We start from the raw sequence: 21,524 nt of genomic DNA, 5'->3' as shown, positions 1-21,524 counted from the left end.
GGAAACTCAAAGCGAGTCATGTTGAGGTGAACTCACTCTGCAGCCTGGTCATGATCGCATTGATCGCCTTGGTGACGAGCGTGATGAGGAGCTCGCTGTCTGACTGTGACGACTGCGTGGTCGTGGCAGACGAAGAGGAGGATGAGGTGGAGGATGATGAGTTGGAAGATGGGTCATCTTGTTTCTGCGAGAAAGGAGGCAGATTTTGAGATATTTAAGTTACTGAGCATAACTACCTGAACACAATAATCTGATCAATTGTGAGAGAATGAGTCTTTGCTATTATGTATTTGTAATCCCAGAACCATGAAGATTCACTAAAATTTCATGTTGCATTCCCTCTAAATTGACTTTGGAAGATACCTCAAACACCACAATATTTGCAAATGTAACATTCACTCTCCCTTCTTACAATGTAACTCCTTTCAGCTAAGCCTTTGCAAAGCATTCAAATGACAGCATACTGCTTGGGCACTCCACAGTCACTAAAAGTTGACCATGCAAGTGCTTAAACAGAAACGGTTTCAGTACAGTATTGTCAGTGTTTTCTAGTGTCAGTCAAATAGCATGCAGGTCCATATCATCGATTGTACCAATTTTGGTGCAAATTGCATGACCTGTGTTACACAAAATTCTTAGTGTTTGTGTACATTACATTCTGAAAAAATCCATGATTCTTCTTCTCAAGAAGTAGCCATTATGAAAATCAAAGCCATACATAATTGGGTTGGACCCGAGTGTGTATGCCTATGATTTTTACAATGGGAACCACTAAAACAGTGAAGAATCAGGAGTGTTTATACATGTCGATGAAGGGCAATTTAACGTTCAGTTGCAATAAAAACAAGTTGCTGCAAGAATCACTGATTTAAATAAATGGTTACTTCTTGGGACATTGCGCCATATGAACAGGAAGAAGAGGAAGTTGGGTTAGACTCGAGTACAACATGTATGCCTATGATTTTTACCATGGGAACCACTAAAACAGTGAAGAATCAGGAGTGTTCATTCATGTTGATGAAGGGCAATTTGTCGTTCAGTTGCAATAAAAACAAGTTGCTGCAAGAATCACTGATTTGTATAAATGGTTTCATCTTTCGACATTGCGCCATATGGACATGAAGAAGATGATGATGAAGAAGAAAAAGAAGAAGGAGACTTATCTTCACCTTTACCTTCTTGTGCCAGGCAATCATCTCATCCCTGAGGACAGCCTTGAGGATGGCCGGTAGCTGGAAGGAGGGCTGGACCAGGCACCGAGCGATGGAGATCATGCAGGCGTTCAGCATCCCGCTCACTCCCACTGTGGTCAGGAACTCGGCGATGTTCGGCGTCAGCCGGAATGGGACCGGCCGGTTGGCATCCAGCTCCCCTAAAGATGGAAAAAAGAGAAAAGAGAGTAAAAATATTATTATGAGGCATGAATATCTTATAGTGGCCCATCACAGGGACACATCTAAGATATGTATGAGATGACAAAGTCTTTTTTATGGTTAGTTTTGAAGAAGCAAATGGTCCCCCTCCCCCGACCCCCCTTTTCTGCCCCGCCCCCTCCTCTCCCCCTCTCAAAAAACAAAACAAAACAAAACAACCAACAAACAAATGAATTTCATAGGGGATTTGTGTATTGTTCTTTTTTTGTTGTTGTTTTTCTTTGGCACATTTTTCATGAAGTTCAGTGTGAGAGTGTATGAGTATGTGTATGTGTGAGTATGTGTATGTGTGCGCATGTATTTTAGAAATTTGCATATCTTTAAAAAAGTCATGAAAAGATGATGAGCTCTGTGGTTAATAAGGAAAGTCTGATTATTCTCACATCAAATTATCACAGAAGCATACACAAGCATAACATCTCCAATTTTCAAGGCAATGCTCAAATTCATTTTGCTGAATTTTGTGTGTGTGTGTTTGTGCAATTTAAAAAAAAAACAGCTACGAATGCCAGCCACCAAGTGCTGTGATAGCTTACTCATGTACCTTTAATAGTGTTATAGTATTCAAACACTGAATGGTGAGACTTACCACTCGTGTCGTCGATGTCAAAACGGAGGTAGAAGACAGACAGCAGGCCCGAGTTGCGTTCGATCTGGATGATCTCTGGGTTGAGGCGGGTCAGGTGGAGGACGAACTCAGCCAGACCAAGGAGGGCCAGCTGACCGGTCATCTGGACGGGCCAGACAGACAGACAGACAGACAGACAGACAGATAGACAGACAATAGTGATTACTCTTATCAATAATTCAGCAACTACAATTTATCATTCCATATACCTGTGATGAGGTCATCACTGCTAAATCATAACAAGTGTAGAACATATGGTAGGGTTGGAGATAGACAAGCACACATGCCTGGACGTTTGCATTCAAAATAAAGATCCTTTCCAGTGTAACTTTGGATGCCTGTGGAAGCTGCCAGCGGAGTTCTCTGGAAACTTCTACCAAGTCTACATCAATATCTCTTCATTGATTACCACAAAGCATGTATAAAGTGATTGATAAATGTTGTAATCACAACTGACAAAGCGACAGTATATAAATGAGATAGAGAGCGTGCAAAATGTTTAGATCCATTCAGTCTGTTTTCTGGAGTCGGCAAATGAAGAGTTTTATTGCAAAATGAGCTAAGCGCCATTTTTAAACATTTCAAAGTACATGTAAGTCCATCATCAGATAGAGCGAAATTAAACTTTTCCGGTAATACCTCACTTGTAACATAGCAAAGGAATATTTAAGAAGTCCTGATCAAAAATTTCCTGTATTTTCTTCTTATTTTTTATTTTTGTAATTTTTTTTTTAGCAGCTTTAATCACTAGTATCTCAACTAAACAAGAATGGAGTTAGCTCGTTTTGTGATAAAACTCTTCAAATGATATGTTCTTGACGAAATCATTCAACCACAAGATAGTGCCCATATCAGTTGAGAAGATATAGAATAATTTTCTTCTTTTTTATTCAATTCAAATTTGATTACCAAAATCACATCAATTCTTTCAAATATGATACTTTCAAGTGGTCAACACAAAATACACATGTATGAATACACATTTGAAAGCTGACGAGATTGTGAGGGAGGGGCAGGGTGGGGATGCTGGGACTCACCATCTTGCGGAAGGCGAAGTAGTCGGTGGAGGTGGGGAAGGTGTCCAGGGCCCACTCCCTGAGGAGTGTCCTGGGCACCATGTTGGTCTGGACCTCCTTCAGGATGTCCCGCAGCACCTGGTGGCTGGCCTGTGACCCTCGGTGCTGCACTACTGCCAGCCGCTCGTAGTAACGGTTGATGGGCGGGTCTGTCTCCACCTGTTGCTTGGTGCACCACTGTCATGGCAATGAGAGCAAGGATGGGAGATGGTGAATACAAGAAGAAAAAAATTTCAACTCTCACTCTGCATGCATTATGTATTTGTGTGTTCTGACATCAAGCAATGTAGTATCTACAAACAGAAATGATAATATGGCAACTGCCATCTTTGTAGGGAATGATGGTGAGTGGAATGCAATGCCATATTGCATACCAAGCTGGCTCAGAATTTGAAGAGCTAGGGAGTGTGACTATGGGCTCAAAGTGTGGCCAACTGCATTGCCCGAATGCTGTGGTGTAAGGGAAGCACAACTTTTCTGCAAATCATAAAATTAACCCTAGTTGCGGGTTAATATGCTATCTATGTACACGTAGCTGCTACCACACTGTAAAAGCACAAAGTCCCACTGACTACGAATGGAAGTGAAATACTGCGATCATAATCATACTCTATGACATCTGGAGCCAAATCATGAATTGATTATCAGATAAACATTGTAACAAGAGGTAGTACAGTTTCCCAGTAATACCTGATATTCATATATCAGCAACCTTGCACCACAAAATTGTATATCTTTCCCTTTGTGATTATCAACTCAGTGCAAGAGCATAACAAAACAAAACAAAACAAAACAAAACAAAACAAAACAAATACATAGTTCCCATCAAGATGAAGTGTGTGACAGAATGACATGGTTTGAAATGCCTAAGGAACCTCACTATTGCCTTTACCATAAAGGTGAGATTAACAAGGTGTCATTTGCAGACTGGTTATCCTATCTCCAACATACCTTCTTGTAGATGTCTAGCAGTGACAAGGAGGAGGGACTGTCTTCCACCAGTCTCATCTGTGGGGACACAGCCACAACTCTGGGCACGGTGAACTGCAGTTGTCTCTTTGCAGTTTCCTGGAGGAAAGGAAAAATATTGATTTTGTAAACAAACATCATTTGATTTAATTTCCTTCCTAACTCTATGTGTGCCACATTTGCATGCCTGACTCAGGCCATGGCCTGCCAACTTTGCATATTTTCCTTAAAAGCACAACCATGCACAAACTGATCAACACATTGCGCTCCGCAACAGTATATCGAAAGCGTCACAGCCGTAGTCTTGTAAAAAAATGCACATAAGAGCAATGTTTACAATTTTCTCTGTAACTTTGCTGCACTGTATTTCTTGCATTGATGCTTCTTTAAACTGTTACATGGTTTTGAAAAACAGAATGTTTTCCAAAAGCACTTATGTGTTGCGGTCTCAGAATAATGTGGCACAAAGAGGGTTTACGCCATGGCACACAGAGAGTTAATAAATCAGCATGACACAAGATAATACTACGAACGGTAACACGGACACTGCATAAACCTAAATACATTGTACAAGATAGTCCCTTTGTATAATGATAAATACTTAATTTGTCATGTTTGATGTTGTATGGGAAACCATACATATTCCCTTACTGCTGGACAGATTGCTAGCGACTAGATTCAAAACAAGGATTGAAACAAGGATAGGCACTTGGGAGAAAAAAAAAACTAGCATCTACATAAGTTGAGAGCTTGATATGTCAAAGGTCACATGAACACAAATCTACGGCATGGCTCTCTCATGTCCTTCAGTTTGATAATGTCATAGCCAGTTTAACTCTTTGTGTGCTTTGAGTGCCGATTGGCACAGAAAACCCTGTAACGTACATACTGTCCAAAGTCTGGCATTGAAAGGATTTAACAGACAGACACTATGTCCCTTTTGATAGCTCAGCAGCTGCTCATGACAAAATATTAGATATGGTGTGTTGAGTCTGAACAACAGGCATACTTTACCTTCTTGAGAGCAGATCTTAATATGTATGGATGAAACTAGACAAAGTAAAGCAAGGCTACGATGACGGTACTGACCAATAATATTGTTAAAGTACTAAATAATGACTAATACATAAACATGTACTGATGGCTTGTGGCTGACAATGATGGAAAATGAAGCACATACCTGCCAACATTTCAAGATGAAATATCTTACTCATGGATTGCAAAAATCTTATTTTCTATGCAAACTGAAGTTAAAAATCTTACTTTCGGTCAAATCTTCAAAAAATACACATGAAAGGTATATCTAAATATTTTTAAAAAATCTGATTTCTCTGACAGAAAATCTGATTTTGCTATTTTTAACGTAAAAAATCTTACTGAATCTGATAAAATCTTACTAGTTGGCAAGTATGGAAGCAGAGGAGATACAACTATAACAGAATATGGCTGTTTTCTTTTCCCTCACCTTCCTCTTGGCAAGGTAGTGATTCAGCATTCGCAGGACTTGGAGGACACGCTCTTCTCGCCGTGACTCCGCCATACTGGCATCATTGACCACCAGGTAGGGATAGATCTGAAGAGACGGACAAAGGTAGAAGAATAATGAGCCATGACAAACGATTCACAAATTGGTGTCAGTGGTCATTCATCATCTTTCTTTTCTTCTTGATTATATGGTCATTTTTCTTGAAGATTATCAAAGAAAGTCTGGTGGGTGGGAGGACCGAATAGGGCGACACCCACCTTGCCGTTACTGCCCCTGATGTAGAGGCGGCGGGCGGCCGTGTTGTGCTTGTGGGTGATCTCGACATGGGGCATGAAGCGGGCAATGCGGATCGTGTAGTGGCTGTGCTTTGGTGTCAGGAACTCGCCGGGCAGCTCGACGTCGGCCGTCGCTGATGAGAAGTGGCTGAGGAAGCGACATCGCTCCTCTATCAGGAAGGATCTGGAGGTTGAGTACAGAGAGAAGGAGGAGATGACATTAACATAGCAGAATCATTTTTTATCAAGTTTGTCTCCAAGCCATGCAGTCCCAGCAACAGTCAGTCATGCTGATGAATGCTGCCAGGATTCATAAGCTTTTATCATCTTGTTACGTTTGAGATGAGATCTGATTCACTGGTGTGTTCAAAGAGCTTCTGTTTCGGTCACTCACCAATGCTATCTTGCTTTTAAAAAAAATTTTACAAATATTTTGCTTATTCCAGACATTTTTGACAGACCTTGAAAGTTATCCTGATTGCAATGAGTGCTGTGCTAAATCAGATCATGCTAAACACTGTAAAAACGGAAATTTTTGCAATGCGGACATTGTCATGCATTTTGTTGAACATGAAACAAGTGCATAAACAAAAGCATGCTAATTTTGGTTATTGTTTTATGTAATACTTAAAAAAAAATAATATCTTTGATTTCAATGAAGATAGGGTTGTGCACAGGGGTATGCCTGTTATCTGAAGTTTTCTTCACATTCACTAGTCCTGTAGCGTAAGTGAATGTACTGCGGTAATACAGACCAGTACATTACAAGTGTGTGCTGCAGCAGTGAGCTTTTGGAAGTGCTCACTCAATTGGCGGGACCGTCCACGAAATCCATCTCAGCAAGCCAAGCAATAAGCATTACTCACTACAAAATCTCTGCTTTATCAGTGGTTACGTTCACATGCAGTTGTCAAACTTGGAGATCAACCTGTAAGCAAGCAAAGTTCACGCTAACTCACAAGCTTGTTGATTATTATATCCACATGGAGCGAAACTAGGGGACATCCCCCCCCCCATGGCTCGCGGAGAGCGCGTAAACCCTAAGATGTATCGAGATTCTAATCATCGACAAAACTTTCAGATTGCTAACTTTTGACTGCATCCACACAGTGCTAAACTGCAAGCTAATCATCAAGAGTTAAGCTTTCGACCTAAACTTAAAGTTTAGGAACAGCGTGTGAACGTAACTACGAGTAGTATGAGGAAATGAGGACAAGAACTCCATGGACTCACTTTGGGAGGAGTTTGGTCCTCGTCTCGATGATCTTGATCCACTTCTTCAGCATGGAGATGAGGTTGCGCAGCTTGGTGGCGCCGGGCTGCGTGAAGTCAAAGTCAATCTTGAACTGATTCTTCAGCTTCTGGAAGATGGGATCCTGTGCTGTGGCCTGGGCCCGCCGCACCAGGAGCTCCGAGGCGGCGGTCGACAGCGTTTGCGTCACGCTGCTCACATTCTCAATGCCCACGCCGCCGAAGGTGTTGACCAGCTTCTTGACAAAGCTCAGCGTGTGCGGTGTGACCTTGGCTTCCACGACTGTCGATACAAACACAGCAAGCATACGCACAAGGAAGGTAAGCAAAAACTGCAAATTAGTTGCTGTATACCTCTTGAACATGTGTGAAATTAATGGTTGCAAGCCCTGCTGCAAAACCAGTGAAAGAACTGAGGAGGGTAGCATTATATTGTTACCGTACGTGGAGAACAATTCAAAATACATATTTACTGCATGCATGCAGTGTGGCATTGATGACTTGCTACATGCTTTGCCTGGCTCCAAATATAAAGTTGAATTTGATTCTTGCTGTGACACAAATCAATTATCTGAGGTCTACTTTCCACAACTTCTAGTGAAAAAAATGAAAAATTCCCATCAATCAGCACTCAGAGGGATTGCTCTTACACTTTTTCTTTTTCCTGACATATTCACATTTTCGAAGTTTTTGCAATCAATTCCAGTATGCCTCCTACAGCTATGATCCTTTCTACTATTTCTACTTTCTTGGTGAGCTGTTGTGGCTGTTGTTACTAAACTCTACGCCATGCAGTCCTCTCTCATCTTACCTGCCCCTCTGTTCTCAAAGGCAACAGCCTGGCACTTGGCCAGGGCCAGCCGTAGGTGCCGGAGGACCTCCTCGTACCAGTTCTCCCTGAACCAAACCATCTGGAGATTGGAAGACAGATTGCAGTAGGAAGAGACAATGTGTAAATGGGTGAGGTAAAGATGCTTCATGCGTGAAGAGGAGTAAAAATAAAAAAATATTTGTTCCTCCTGAAATTATATCAAATCAATGAATAACAATAATAAAGCAATAGATAGTGAAGAACAATTAGTAAATTAAATTAAAACAATATCTGTTTTGATTGTATTGTACAGTTCCAGTATGATGTACACAACACACATTGATAGAGCACATATATATCTAATGTTACACAAAAGAATGCTAACTGAAATTCAATCATGCTTTGATACAACTTTTCAGCTTAAGGACATCATTATGCATTTTGATATAACAATGCTCTCTATTGTCTAATGTCTCACACCATTCATAAGCCATATATCATGTGAGTCTAATTTCTTGCAAATCAGGACTTTTGGACAATTTTATGAATGGTTGAATACATGATCATGGAGTACAGTAATGAACGGAGAAATGCACACGTGCAAGTTGCATTCTTGTCACGATGAGAGCTGACATTTTTGTTTCTTGTTATATTTGCAATCAGCATCCCCACGAAATATACAGGGTATACAACATGCAGTCTCTATCAATTGAAAGAGTTTTGTTGGATTTTGCTGAAGGCAATCATACCTGGTCCACGATGCCCTCCAGTGATGAGAGGAGGATCGGGTGGAGGTCCCGCTGCACCCCCATGATTTTGGAGCACCGGACCATAGGGACCGAGGCCCGGATGGGGCCCGGGTTGTTGCTGACGCTGCTCCCCAGGCCCGGAGCCGGAGTGGCCGTGGTGGAGGTGGTGGAGGTTGTGGTGGTTGTGGCTGACGTGCCATTAGTGGTGGCAGCGGTGGTGGTGGAGGATGTAGTTGCAGGTGTTGCCGTAGTTACATCAGATGTGGTGGTACTGCTCTTGGCATCTACAATGAGAAAATTTAAATTTTGTAGGGCTTATTCACACCTCATTTATGCAGACGAAGAGGATCAGAAACATCACTGGCTATCAAGCGAACTCTGGAAGTGTAGTGGATATAATACCTGTCTAGCGATCTGGAGATCATGGACTTGAATCCTATCTATGTATGTGTGCCCATGAGTTTTATCACTGCCATTATTTTAACACTGAAAAATCTGTGTTCATCTACGTTGACAAAGGGCACTTTGTCAATTAGTTGCAATAAAAACAACATGATGCAAGAATCATTAATTTAAAGGGAGGTATAGTATTGGTAGAGATGAGGATTGGGCTTTTAACTTTTTAGTGAGATACATGTAATGTACAAAGAAACCATTCATGAAATAGTACATACATGTAGTACATACAATTCTAAGAGGAATTCAAAGTTTATTTGATGAAAATTGGTTTGGAATGGCTGAGACATCCAAAAAAAAGTAAAGCAAAGCAATCGTAATAAAAGGTGAGTCCCACCTTTTAATAGGATGACTCTGTTTTGGATATCTCAGCCATTTCATCAAATAAATGTTGAATTTCTCTTGGAATTACATGCTCTACAGATCTTTCACATTTTCTAAGAGGTTTCTCATTATCTCATCACAAAAATGCTAGAAACCTGAAGTTAGGTCTCAACCAAAACTATACAACCCCTTTAAAGTTTACATATCAACATCAAATTGAAGACATGTCCAAGATTCAATCGACCATCAAGACAGGGTTTAATCTCTACTGTGATGTTAGTAACATCCTCAAGACGAGGTTTAATCACTCCTGTTCTGTTATCATCATCTCTGCCAGAGTGGCATCACTTACCACCGGCAGCTGAGGTGGTGGTTGTTGTCGTGGCAACGGTGCTCCCGTTTCCTTCTGTCTTGATCTCATCCTTGCTGGCGGCCGCCTGACCAGCACCAGCGGTGTTGCCGGATGCGGCAGGCTTGGCCGACGTGGTGGATGCCTCGCTGGTGGTGGGCGTGGGAGGTTCTGACGCTGTCGCAGCAGCGGCCTTGGCAGCGAGGGAGGTGGACGAGAGACGGCGCAGATGGGCGATAGATGCATCGCCACTCTTAACTGTAACAAGAGAATAAGAAAGCAAACATAGAGAACTGAACTACTCATGGATTAAACACTTGCAAGAACATCTTTTCTTTTCCTTCAACATTGACTCCTCAACATCACATAATAGAGAGCTCTTAATACCTGAAGTGCAACTTTATTTCTACAATTGTAATGCCATATGCTCTTACTCTATAATAGATAATATTTTCATTCATTAAACAAACCAATCCCGATATCAAATTTAAGACTTAATGGCCTGAATTCATGAAGGTGGTACAAATGAAACCATGGTTTAAACCATGGACAAAAACCATGGAGCGCCAAGTGTCGCACGAAATATTTTGTTACGAAGTCGGCAAGTTGCCTTGGAATGACAATTGTCACGCTAACGATTAGAATTCAGCTTCCTGACTGGCTGTTGTTGCGAAAAGTTGCTATTCTAGCGAGAATTTTAATCCTTACACCTTTAATGAAATGGGAGTCAGATGCCTGGGATGTTTTGGAGGGAAGGCAGGAGGGGGGAAGGGGTGGTGGAAGAGAGAAGGAGTGAATTTTTGCGCCTCATGTCCATCACTCACATTTTTCCCTGTGTTCTATCTTGTGGGTCAGGTACAGGGTCCTGATGGGGAAGTAGAGAGCCTGGGGATAGACACGCCCGACTTGCATCAGGATGCTGATGATGAGGTCGCCTTCCCCTCCAACCAAGCATGTCAACAGCTGTGGAATCCTGTACATACAGACAAAAGTGTGGCATATACTGTAAAAGTGGAAATTTTTGTGCGACTAATTTTTTGCGCTCAGTATGGGAAGAAGAGTTTCATACATTTTTAATTCTGCAGAAACAAGACAGTATGTAATGAAACATATGGCAAGCAAAAATATTTGTGTGCTTTTATTTCCGTGCTAGTTTCTGCTTGTGCGAAATGCACGAAATTTCAACACCGCAAAAATGTCCACTTTTAGAGTAGCATCATCTTGTGACACTCACTGCAGCTTTGTAGCTTTATGAGTGATTGTCAACACTCCTGTAATAAAATCAGACAGATTCTAAAGAACTTTCAGGAAGATACTTTTGTAGTTACTTGCATCTCAAAGGGCAATACCATCCCCCAAGCCAAAATGTATTGATCAAATTCTTATCCTAGGACTCAAAGAAACAGAAATTATTGCTAAAACATGCCAACACCCACAATGGCCCTCTGAAAATGCAATTGTGTCATTACTATCGTCAACCACTGCCGTTATTCATATTGCCATTGAAATCTAGTGGCTTCAGTAGCATTGACTTTACAACCATCAACATCATCTTTTACCTCCAACATATTGGTTTATTTGTCCTTACAAACTGTGGTATGAGATCACATGACAGCAGTAAGAGGTCACACGACAGCAGAATACAGTTTTTTTTAAATCTCATTAGTCTTCATTCTTGTCAACTCGCTTATAACCAATAACTCTAGACACTAATGGTCGTCTCTACAAGTGAGAATTGTAGTGAATCTGTACAACACAGGGATACAAGGATTATAGATTATCGTGTTGAGATGATGAGTTACCATGGCAACCACTGGATGGGGGGCACACCCACGGAGTACTTGTCCACAGCCTTGGCCAGTGGGTGCTCAGCCTTCTCGTCGTCATACGTGATGAGCCAGAGCACCTTGGCCAGGTACTTGCGGGACTTGCTCTCGTTCTGATGTCGGCAGGCGTGTAGGAAACAGGTGATGGCTGACTCTCCCAGAGACATTTGTCTGCGGGTTAGAGGGAGATGGATAGAATCAGATGGATAGATTGGTAGATTGATACATACATCAACAGATAAATAGATACGTACAGTGCACTCCCCTTATAACAAAATGTTCAGGACCTGCATTTTTTTTCCCCTGTTACATTGAAATTTTGTTACAGCTGAACAGTAAAGTATATAAATGTACTTAGATTCTAATTTTGGGACCTGAATTTTTACTTCCTTGTAACAAACATTTTACTATAACAGCGTTTGCTATAAACAGAAGTACACTGTAGATAGATAAGATAGATAGATAGATAGATAGATAGATAGATAGATAGATAGATAGATAGATAGATAGATAAATAGATAGATAGACAGAAAGATAGATATGCAGAGATTGTAGACAGACAGAAAGATGGATAGATATATACAAAGGCAGATAGATTGATAGGTGGATAGGTGGATAGATAGATAGGTAGATTGCTAGATAGGTAGACAGATAGGTATATAAATAGACATATAGACGGATAGACAATAGACAGACAGACAGGTAGGCTGATAGATAGGTAGATACAAATATATAGACAGAACACAGACAAACAGGAGGAGAGAAAGATAAGGAGATAATTAGATTGATAGAAACCTAGAGTACAAATGAAAAATAATTTTTATTCTACCTTGTATTCCCACTTCCCACTAAATACCAGCAATGGATATATGATAATACAAAGATACAGCATCAAACCATTGAAAGATGGTTCTAGTACTGAATGGGTTAACTGTTGGTGCAGACACTCACTTCTCCTTGCAGAAGATCTGCTCCAGGTAGTCGCCCCAGAGAGCCCAGGCCTTCACCAGGGTGTCGTGCATTTGGACGGCCGCAGAAAAAGTCTTGTTTGCCTCATCAGACCTAAGCAGGCAAAGAAAAATTTTGTCACTGTCAAATGAACTTAAGTGCAATATCCATTTAGTATCCAAATGATGCATACACTTGTAGGTCCAAGTGTCTATGAGTGTGTCAGTAGGAATTGTGTGCATACATGTAGGTTAACTATGGAATTGTTTAACTCATGAGGCACAGCCAAGTGGGATAGATTGGTTTCCATAGTTACTGCATGCATACTAATTCCTACTGACAAATCTGCCCCCCCACGGAAGAAAGCAGTAACTGCATAACTGCTGAGCTGAGATAAATGCGATTTTGTGTTTTTTGCAGATTCTTTAAAAACACAGAAACATTCAAAAATAATTTTGTGGTATGATTATGCACCATACCTAGTTGTCTAACAATACCTAGGAAAAAAATATGTTTCCATTATTTTTTAAATGTTATTTAGGAAAATGCAGTTACTGCGGTGGCTCACCCTTGATTCTGGGTAGTTTCCCCACGGAAAAAAGCAGTAACTGCAGACGGCCAGGAGTCTGCTGTTTTCCCCATGGAAAAAAGCAGTAACTGCACATGTCACATGACCATAGGAGGAGAATTGTTACCACCACCAGGTTATAAAGTTCTTCTACTTTCTGGTTAGTCTAGATCTATAAGATCTAGGACCTAACGCTAGACCTAGACTAGGTCTTGTCGATTGAATGGCATTCTGTGTAAAAATAAGGTAACTGAAGTTGAACTTTGAAGTGCCCGGCCTTGCCCCTGACACATGACCCTGGACTAGACAATAAAATATCAAGTCTCTTCGTCTTAGATCCTAGTCGAACTCTGACATTACACTTAAGCTAGACTACAGATCTATGCCCAATGTTAGTGCTAGACCTAACAACGTTAGATCTATTACGTTAGATTAGGCCTAGGCCTACTGACATTTTGTCTAACACTAAACAGTTAACCATAGATCTACTCTGTAACGTTAGATCTGGTACGCGGTAGACCTATAGGGCCTACATCTAACGTTAGTGTATTAATACTAGTGCTCATCTCCCTTCAATATATTTTCAGCTCACCTAGATTTTCTTGTTCTGGCCAAAGCCATGGCTACCATGACTTTTCCTCTGCAATTCATGATAGATTTACAGGCATGCCTGGACCGCAGAAACTGTGTGACAGCATGGTTAGCACTGGCAAGATCACTCAGACTGTACCAGACCTGCAATACTGTGCAAGTGATGACTGTGATGTGATGCAGTGTTTAGCTAGTTACTGTGCAGTATGCTGCAGAATTTACGCGCATGAAGCTAGCTGCACGCGTATTCTACACTCTGAGCGCGCTGAGTCTGCCAGGTTTGCTAGTCTCCAGAAAGAAGCTTTTTCTACAACTTGTCATATGATTCCCTGCGGGCAGAGTCAAGTTACTGGTGAAACACTCTTTTTTATATCTACTCCCCTAAATTATGGAAGAAACTGCTGTTTACATTGTTAAAAAAAAAATTAGTAGAAAAAATAAATGGTATTAGGGAAAAAAATCTACAGGAAGGACTATACAGAGTCTGAATGATTAGACTAAATTGTTAGTTACTGCTTTCTTCTGTGGGCTTTGTTAGTTACTGCTTTCTTCCGTGGGGAAACTTGCAAAGTTGAATCAACTGGATGCAGTTACTGCTTTTTGCAAAAGTGAAAAATTGCATTTTTGGTCACTTTCATTTTTTTTTGTGCAAAACTGACCTGTTAACATTGGAGAGCATTGGGTAAACTATTCATTTTTGCAAAAAAGTAAACATCCATAAAAATGTCAGTTACTGCGTTTTTCCGTGGGGGGGCAGAAATGAAAAACATGCACTATCTGTCTTACATAATGGTGGACAAATTTTGGTGCAAAATCCATTTTTTTTTTAATATGCATGATGTAATACAGATCATGTGACATAAGGGGTGTCCTAAGACTTTGATGACAAAAAAAAAAAAAAAAATGAGGTGAATTGTAAGAATATCTTATTGTAAACTATAATGATTTAATAATGAGATTCACAATTATACAATCAACTGTCTCTTTGAAATATGTTTCTCTTTCAGCCTCATACATGCATTCCTCCACACAGGATCAATGAGTACATACATCTATCTTGCTGTAGCACTGCCTCCTTATTTCCTTGGTGCTGTTCCATGAAAGGCAACGACAGGCAAAAGATAGACAATGGAGGATGGAAGATTTTCACCGTGACTTAGCGGCAAAACAAACTCTTCTTTCATTTAGCAGGATCACATCATCATCACACCATCTCTTACTCCTTAGGCCAAAAAAAAAAAATTGTTGCATTGACGTAACCCACCCGACCCTAAAAATTCCGCCGACCCCATGTTTTTTTATTATTTTTTTTTGCTATCGATATCAAATATCTTGTTGATTGCGATCGCGATCGCACAAACCCGGAAGTGGAAACGGCTCTGGGGATATCGGATGTACGAGGGAGAGATCTAGCGCCTCGCATAAGCCTTCCTTGATCAGTACGTCATCTGTTTCCAACACGGACACGTACTCTAACAAAATTTATTCAGTGTATACGTAGCATTCAGACTGTGATGTATTGTGCACAGTTTTGCCATAGGTTTCTTGTGTGGAGAACTTACACGAATCTGTATATGTGGGACTGTAATAGAGATCGCCGTGTGCGATGAAAAGATCCGTACATATGGGTCAATTTGCATCTATCTTATCTAAGTCAAAATAGTAAAATATGAAGTGAAAACATTCAGGATAGGGATTTCAACATCTTTAAATTCTGTGAAGGGGTATAATTCCAGTAATATCGGCCTCATAAATGATTTGTAGAATAGATGAACACAGCACATTCGGTGCAGCAGTTGTAACTGTTTACTGAGCTGAGCAAGAGTTTTACACGTAAAATGCAGGTAGCAAAAAAAAAAAAAAAAAAAATCCTCCCGACCGACCCTATTTGAAAATCTCATGTTACGCCAATGCAACAATTTTTTTTTTTTTGGCCTTATGGGTAAACCCACCTCCCAACCTGGGCCAGGAACATGCCCTTGAGGGCGTAGAACTCGGCGGTCATCTCCCGGCTGAAGTACTTGAGGTTGGTGGACTCGATGACCTCCAGACCCTCCTGTAGCTCCTGCTTGCCCATGGTGCCAGCCATCTGCAGGTAGCACTTGACCTGCTGACGGATCTTCTGGAAGCAGTCCACCACCGGTACACTGGGGATGGTGTGTATCCTAGCAACGCATCATCAGAAGTCAAAAGCATCCATCATCAACCGCGATTTTGTAAATTTCAAAACATATCAAACAGGTTGATGACAGGTAACTTCTTATCATAGAATAAGAGTGCTATAGACAGATGAAGGAGATTAAGTGTTGATAAGCAACACATTATCATCAAGATATTTGTTGGATTTTGCGATAAAGGAACATGTTGAAATGTGGACCATCCAGTGGCAAAGTAATCAGAGAACCATCCATACAAGCAACTGAAATGACAATTATTGACAATACAATTCAATACATTGCAGACTCTACTGAAATGTGATTCTCTGGCGTTACTGACATTTTTTAGACTTTATGTCAAACTGCATGCAAGCAAGATGCTTTGTGTAGACCTATCACTATTCACATGCACAAAAATTGCTAAGGGTAGACAATTTTGGCTAGAAAGATGTAAGAAAGAGCTAACAATATGATTACACAAGGATTAATGACTGTTTTACAACGTGACTGGCAGATTGGACATGCTATAATTTACTCTTATCTTGAAACCATCCACACAAGAATCTCGAAGGCATCAAGGTCAGAGGTCAAATGAGGGCAGAAGGAACCCTAGCAAAAAGGTGAATCCCTTATAGGACACTACCTGCTGAGAGAGTCCAGGGCTGGTCCAATCAGGTTGTGCTTCCTGGCCACCTTGCCATAGTTGATGATAGACTGGGCTGAAGCGTGTACACCTAGCATGATGTTGTTGTGTTGTTGCTGCAAAAAGAGAGAAATAAAATAGTAGAAGAATCAACACACACACACACACAAATCAAAGAATCTCATTAACCCTTTGCATGCTTTGAGTGCTAACTGGTACAGACAGTCCCACAGGGTTGTGCACACTGTACAAACTCCCTTGCAGAAAAAGGGTTAACAACAACAGTTTACCAAGCTGTCTAATTGACAGTCATGCTTCTCATCAGCAGTCCATGATCACTGCTGGATTCTGCTCAGTATGAAACTTTTCTGAATTCAGCATTTGAAGCAGTGTTTAGCCTAACATCAGCCAGATCATACTGAATGTGTATATACCTATACACTCCCAACTCATCCAGACTAAATGGACAGCACTGTAACCCCTCCCCCTTTTTTTAACATAAAGCAACACTAACTACTGTGATTAGAAGTTTCTTTCTGAATAATCCCTTGATGTGCTCACACAGCATATTCCCCATTTATGTGGGGCTCCCGATGTTCCCGCCAAGTGGTTCCCTATTATCGGGCGAGCACTGCATCTGATTTTATGGATACAATTCACACACAATGTCATATGCATCTTGTTGGCTGAAGAAGGAAATTTAATTTTGCCACTCACATTGTCTCCGGAGGTATTGGACGAGTTGTCGTAGGCCTGGACGATGGCCTGGTAGTGGTGCTGCCTCCAGATGAAGATGTCGCTCCAGTGACTCAAGTCATCTGACACCATCGGCAGACGGTTCCTGAAAAAAATAGCAAGGTCAAAATATAACGACTGCCCAAGCAGAACTCTAAAAAAGAGCTATCGCTATTTTAACTTCAACAAATTGTGATGTGACTGTGATTTCATCTTAACTTCACATCTCACTGTCTTTAGTATACTTATTGCATGGAGATAAAAATTTCTCGCAGTAGTGCTACTGTGAAGCTCTAACTTTTCTTTACCAATTTTGTTATTACTCTTACTTTGTACTTTAACACAAACCTAGAAACAAAGAATGAACTTTGATTAGTAAAATGAAGACAATATCTTTTTGCTAACTGTAGGTTATCACAGTATTATGAAACAAAGCAACAGTCATGCACGAAGTTTCTGAATGCCATGATTGCTTTGGATGTTCCAACCAAAGATTTTCATACTGTCGGAACAGTTAAATAACAGCATCTAAAGTCAAATATACATTACTTTTTGGTCTAATCATCTTTAAGTCCACAGAATTGAACAATTACTTCTACTGATATAACTACTGCCACAGTAACCACCACCATCACCACCACCACCACCACCACCACCACCACCACTACCACTACCACCACCACTACTACTCCTACTTATTTCTTCATACTTCTGCTCCTGCCACCATCGTTACTTTTTTCACCATTGCTGTTACTACCACACCCACTACCTGTACCACTTTAATTTCTACCGGTGGCCCCCCCCATCCACCACCACTTTTTCTTTACCTCCATGTCTTAACGATGGCCTTCATGTCATGCAGGCTCTGTGTGCGGCCCAGGTTGGAGGGCTGGAGGCCGTGGTGGACCTGAGAGGCCTCCTGCAGCTCCATGATGCGCTGGGTGGCCTGGAGGAGAGGGGTGTGGGCCTGGGTCACGTAGTGGGGCAGGCGCCTCCACTCCTCCAACGCCTGCTTGCTGGACATCTCCACCAACCTCTCAATCTGGATGGAGCGAAAGAAACACGTCTCCCGAATGATCCCAATTTGATGACATTCATACTTCACTCCTATATCTTACAACATTTTTTTTTTTGTTTTTGTTTCCCCCTGCGGCATCATTTACCTACATTTGAGATAAGGCTCAATCAATTAATCACTTTCGCATCTGAAATAAATGTGCCATTCAAATTCAACATTCAAGTTGAGGCAGGTTTCCAACAAAGATAGATTGAACAATGCATCATGAAGAACTTCAGAACTGGTAAAGTAAACGATCAAAGTTTATGACTGTATAGTACTTTGTGGTGATCCCACACAGGTGTACATTTAATATATCAAGAATCTTTACTTCAACAAGATGCAGAGTACATATGATATGCCTCACATACTCAGCAAGAAAAGGCAGAAAAAAATCTCCAGATCTGTACGCAACAACAACCCCACTTGGGTCTTTAAATGAAAGTGCAACACCAATTTAAAAATAATACTCTATTTGCCCTGTATCACTCCTTATTTCCATCCATCCATTCATTCTTAAATTCATTTCATTCAAATTCATTCTCATTTCATCCATTCATCGAACTCAGTTTTTCACAGGCCTCACTGATTAATCCAACTCTACAATCCTTCATTCCTCTGTCTATTTCACTTATCACTTCTTTATCTTCACCATTGCCTGACAGAATCAGAAAATATTTTGATCGTCACGCACCAGGGTAAGATTCTTCTCATCAGGGTGGCAGATCGCAATGAAGCCGCGATACAGGTTCACCTTCCAATTCATCTCCCGGGGGCAGCTTTGCTCCACCTAGCAGAGTGACGGAAGCACAATAATAGCTTGGTCACATGGCAAGAGGCAAGTCAATCACTGAACAATGAATTTAACTAAAGTTTTACCAAATTTGTGTGTTTTAAACACACAAATTTACCAATTCAAATTCAAATTCAAATGATATTATTTCCACATAAAGTAATACAAAGCAATATTCATAATGCTTACATGAGTATATAATATTTCAGGGAAATTTGAATCACATAAGTTTCAACAAAACATGGATACAATTATAATAATATCAACTTTGTTTTCAGATAAATTTTGTAACTCTATATGGAAAAGATGAATTCACAAGAGAAGCATGGCTTGTAAATTTTGTGAATTACTCTAGAAGATGAGAGATTACTCTAGGGTATTACCAGCATAAAAGTCAAACGAGAAAGAGAGAGAGGGAGAGAGATATGAGCCACGCCCACCTGTGCCAGGGCCTCCTTCATGGCAGCCCAGTTGGGTACCCTCCAGGCACTCTCCAGCACCAGGCGGGGGTTAGTCTGCCCCTTGGTGTTACCATACTCCATCAGGATGTCCCATTGGCTGAGCTCCTTGCAGCATCGCACCCAGTGGCTCTCCCACAGGTGGTACTCGGGGAAGAGCATGTTGCTCGCCGGCCCGGAGTTGTGCTCCGACCGAGCCTTGGCCATGGCCTGGAGGGATGACAGGGATAGAGGGACAGATGAGTTACATTAAATGGTTTATATTAAACTCTTATGACCCACATCACAAATTGCAATAATAATATATATTTTTACTGCAATTTGTGATGTGTTTTCTAAGATTTGAATACAGTAATTTGCATTTACATGTATATAGCACATAATAATCTGGAAGATGCTCTATGCACGTCATATAACTTCTGTTTTATGCATCAGGAAAAAAAATATTCCCACAGGCGGTACTTTGTTGATTGCCATCACGTTGTTCAAATGATGCCGATGAAGCAATCAAAACATCTTGCTTGTTACAGCACGACACTGTGCCTCAGTATATCATCAATTGTGAGCAAACAAGTGCACATTGAATGTCTTAAGTCTATCCTGGAGTATATTTTGCATTTGCCAACTCTAGGATAAATTTGTCGTGGATATCAGCATGACAAAATGGTTAAAGTATCAAAGGATCAGCTGGCGGGGAAGTATCTTTATTTTTCTTGTCTACTTCTGTTTTCAACACAGTAATTAAGTGATGATGCCACAATCTTTTGTTATAGCTTGGGTTGGAACCAGGTGCGAGCATAAACACTTGGGCTAGGTGAGGTTGTTTAGAACCAATTTCCATGGTCATGAATGGCCATGACATTACACTTTGGTACAAGTGTGGCTACACACAAAGTGAGTTTTCATTTTACTGACTACTATTTCTTCACATGTCGTAATTACATGATTGTGGTGATGGGAGAGATATTGACAGTTTAGAGAGGACTGTCTTTCCTTAGTCCCACTCACCTGTTCATATGTGGTCTGGGCCTGCTCAAAGAACCCCTGCTGCTCATAGGAGAGTGCTGTGGCTGTCTCGGGGAACTTGCAGCGCCTCTGCCAGAGCCCCGCCCACAGGTCCTCCTCCTCCAGCCTCTCATACAGCTCAGAGAGAGAGTCCAGGGTCTCCTGTGGGATTCGCAAGAGAGATGTGTGGTTTTTGGAGCACAAATCTGGCATTATATACTCCATTGTCAGCTTTTTTGCAAGGCATCATAGGAATTAATTTTTTTTTTTGTGTGTGTGTTTTCTAAAGATGCACAATGTGGACAGAAATCACTATCATGACTTGCAAACATTACGCTCGTTTATTGGCAAAATTGATGCTTGCTAAGAAACATTTACTTTCTCATCACAATCATATAGTCTGCGCGCTCACCTGTAACACAGACGGACAGATATCAATACATTGCTTAACGTCAATCTCCATTAGTTTTCTGCAGAGATGTTTGACTCTCACTGGCAGTGAATTTCAAAAAGTACACACTCGTCTCCAAATCATAAAATAGACTTAGGCCCCCCCCCCCCCCCAAAAAAAAGGTTGTATTGGCGTAACATGAGATTTTCAAATAGGGTCGGTCAGGCAGATTTTTTTTTTTTTTTTTTTTTGCTACCTGCATTTTACGTGTAAAACTCATGCTCAGTAAACAGTTACAACTGCTGCACCATATGTGCTGTGTTCATCTATTCTACAAATCATTTATGAGGCCGATATTACTCAAATTATACCCCTTCACAGAATTTAAAGATGTTGAAATCCCTATCCTGAATGTTTTCACTTCATATATTACTATTTTGACTTAGATAAGATAGATGCAAATTGACCCATATGTACGATCTTTTCATCGCACACGGCGATCTCTATTACAGTCCCACATATACAGATTTGTGTAAGTTCTCCACA

General features: G+C 40.9%; 1 protein-coding gene across 1 annotated transcript in view; it reads right to left on the bottom strand.

Annotated features, from left to right (window-relative positions):
* The window catches only part of LOC140243787 (transformation/transcription domain-associated protein-like), a 107,280-nt gene that overhangs the window by 27,920 nt on the left and 57,836 nt on the right, over positions 1 to 21,524 (bottom strand). The window contains exons 59-78 of the mRNA XM_072323456.1: positions 20,591 to 20,749; positions 19,565 to 19,792; positions 19,026 to 19,121; positions 18,102 to 18,316; positions 17,259 to 17,380; positions 16,540 to 16,648; positions 15,693 to 15,905; positions 12,585 to 12,695; positions 11,610 to 11,804; positions 10,632 to 10,780; positions 8,679 to 8,866; positions 7,930 to 8,029; positions 7,101 to 7,401; positions 5,850 to 6,051; positions 5,572 to 5,679; positions 4,089 to 4,205; positions 3,099 to 3,314; positions 2,023 to 2,164; positions 1,176 to 1,372; positions 37 to 184 (exon numbers count right to left, since the gene is read on the bottom strand). Of these exons, the coding sequence (XP_072179557.1) occupies positions 37 to 184; positions 1,176 to 1,372; positions 2,023 to 2,164; positions 3,099 to 3,314; positions 4,089 to 4,205; positions 5,572 to 5,679; positions 5,850 to 6,051; positions 7,101 to 7,401; positions 7,930 to 8,029; positions 8,679 to 8,866; positions 10,632 to 10,780; positions 11,610 to 11,804; positions 12,585 to 12,695; positions 15,693 to 15,905; positions 16,540 to 16,648; positions 17,259 to 17,380; positions 18,102 to 18,316; positions 19,026 to 19,121; positions 19,565 to 19,792; positions 20,591 to 20,749 (3,316 nt within the window). The remainder of the gene's footprint in view (positions 1 to 36; positions 185 to 1,175; positions 1,373 to 2,022; positions 2,165 to 3,098; positions 3,315 to 4,088; positions 4,206 to 5,571; positions 5,680 to 5,849; positions 6,052 to 7,100; positions 7,402 to 7,929; positions 8,030 to 8,678; positions 8,867 to 10,631; positions 10,781 to 11,609; positions 11,805 to 12,584; positions 12,696 to 15,692; positions 15,906 to 16,539; positions 16,649 to 17,258; positions 17,381 to 18,101; positions 18,317 to 19,025; positions 19,122 to 19,564; positions 19,793 to 20,590; positions 20,750 to 21,524) is intronic.

This window comes from Diadema setosum, chromosome 20, assembly GCF_964275005.1.
Source record: "Diadema setosum chromosome 20, eeDiaSeto1, whole genome shotgun sequence".
NCBI classification, from domain to species: domain Eukaryota; kingdom Metazoa; phylum Echinodermata; class Echinoidea; order Diadematoida; family Diadematidae; genus Diadema; species Diadema setosum.
The sequence above is the reverse complement of the archived record's forward strand: the minus strand, read 5'-3'. Positions and strand labels throughout refer to the sequence as shown.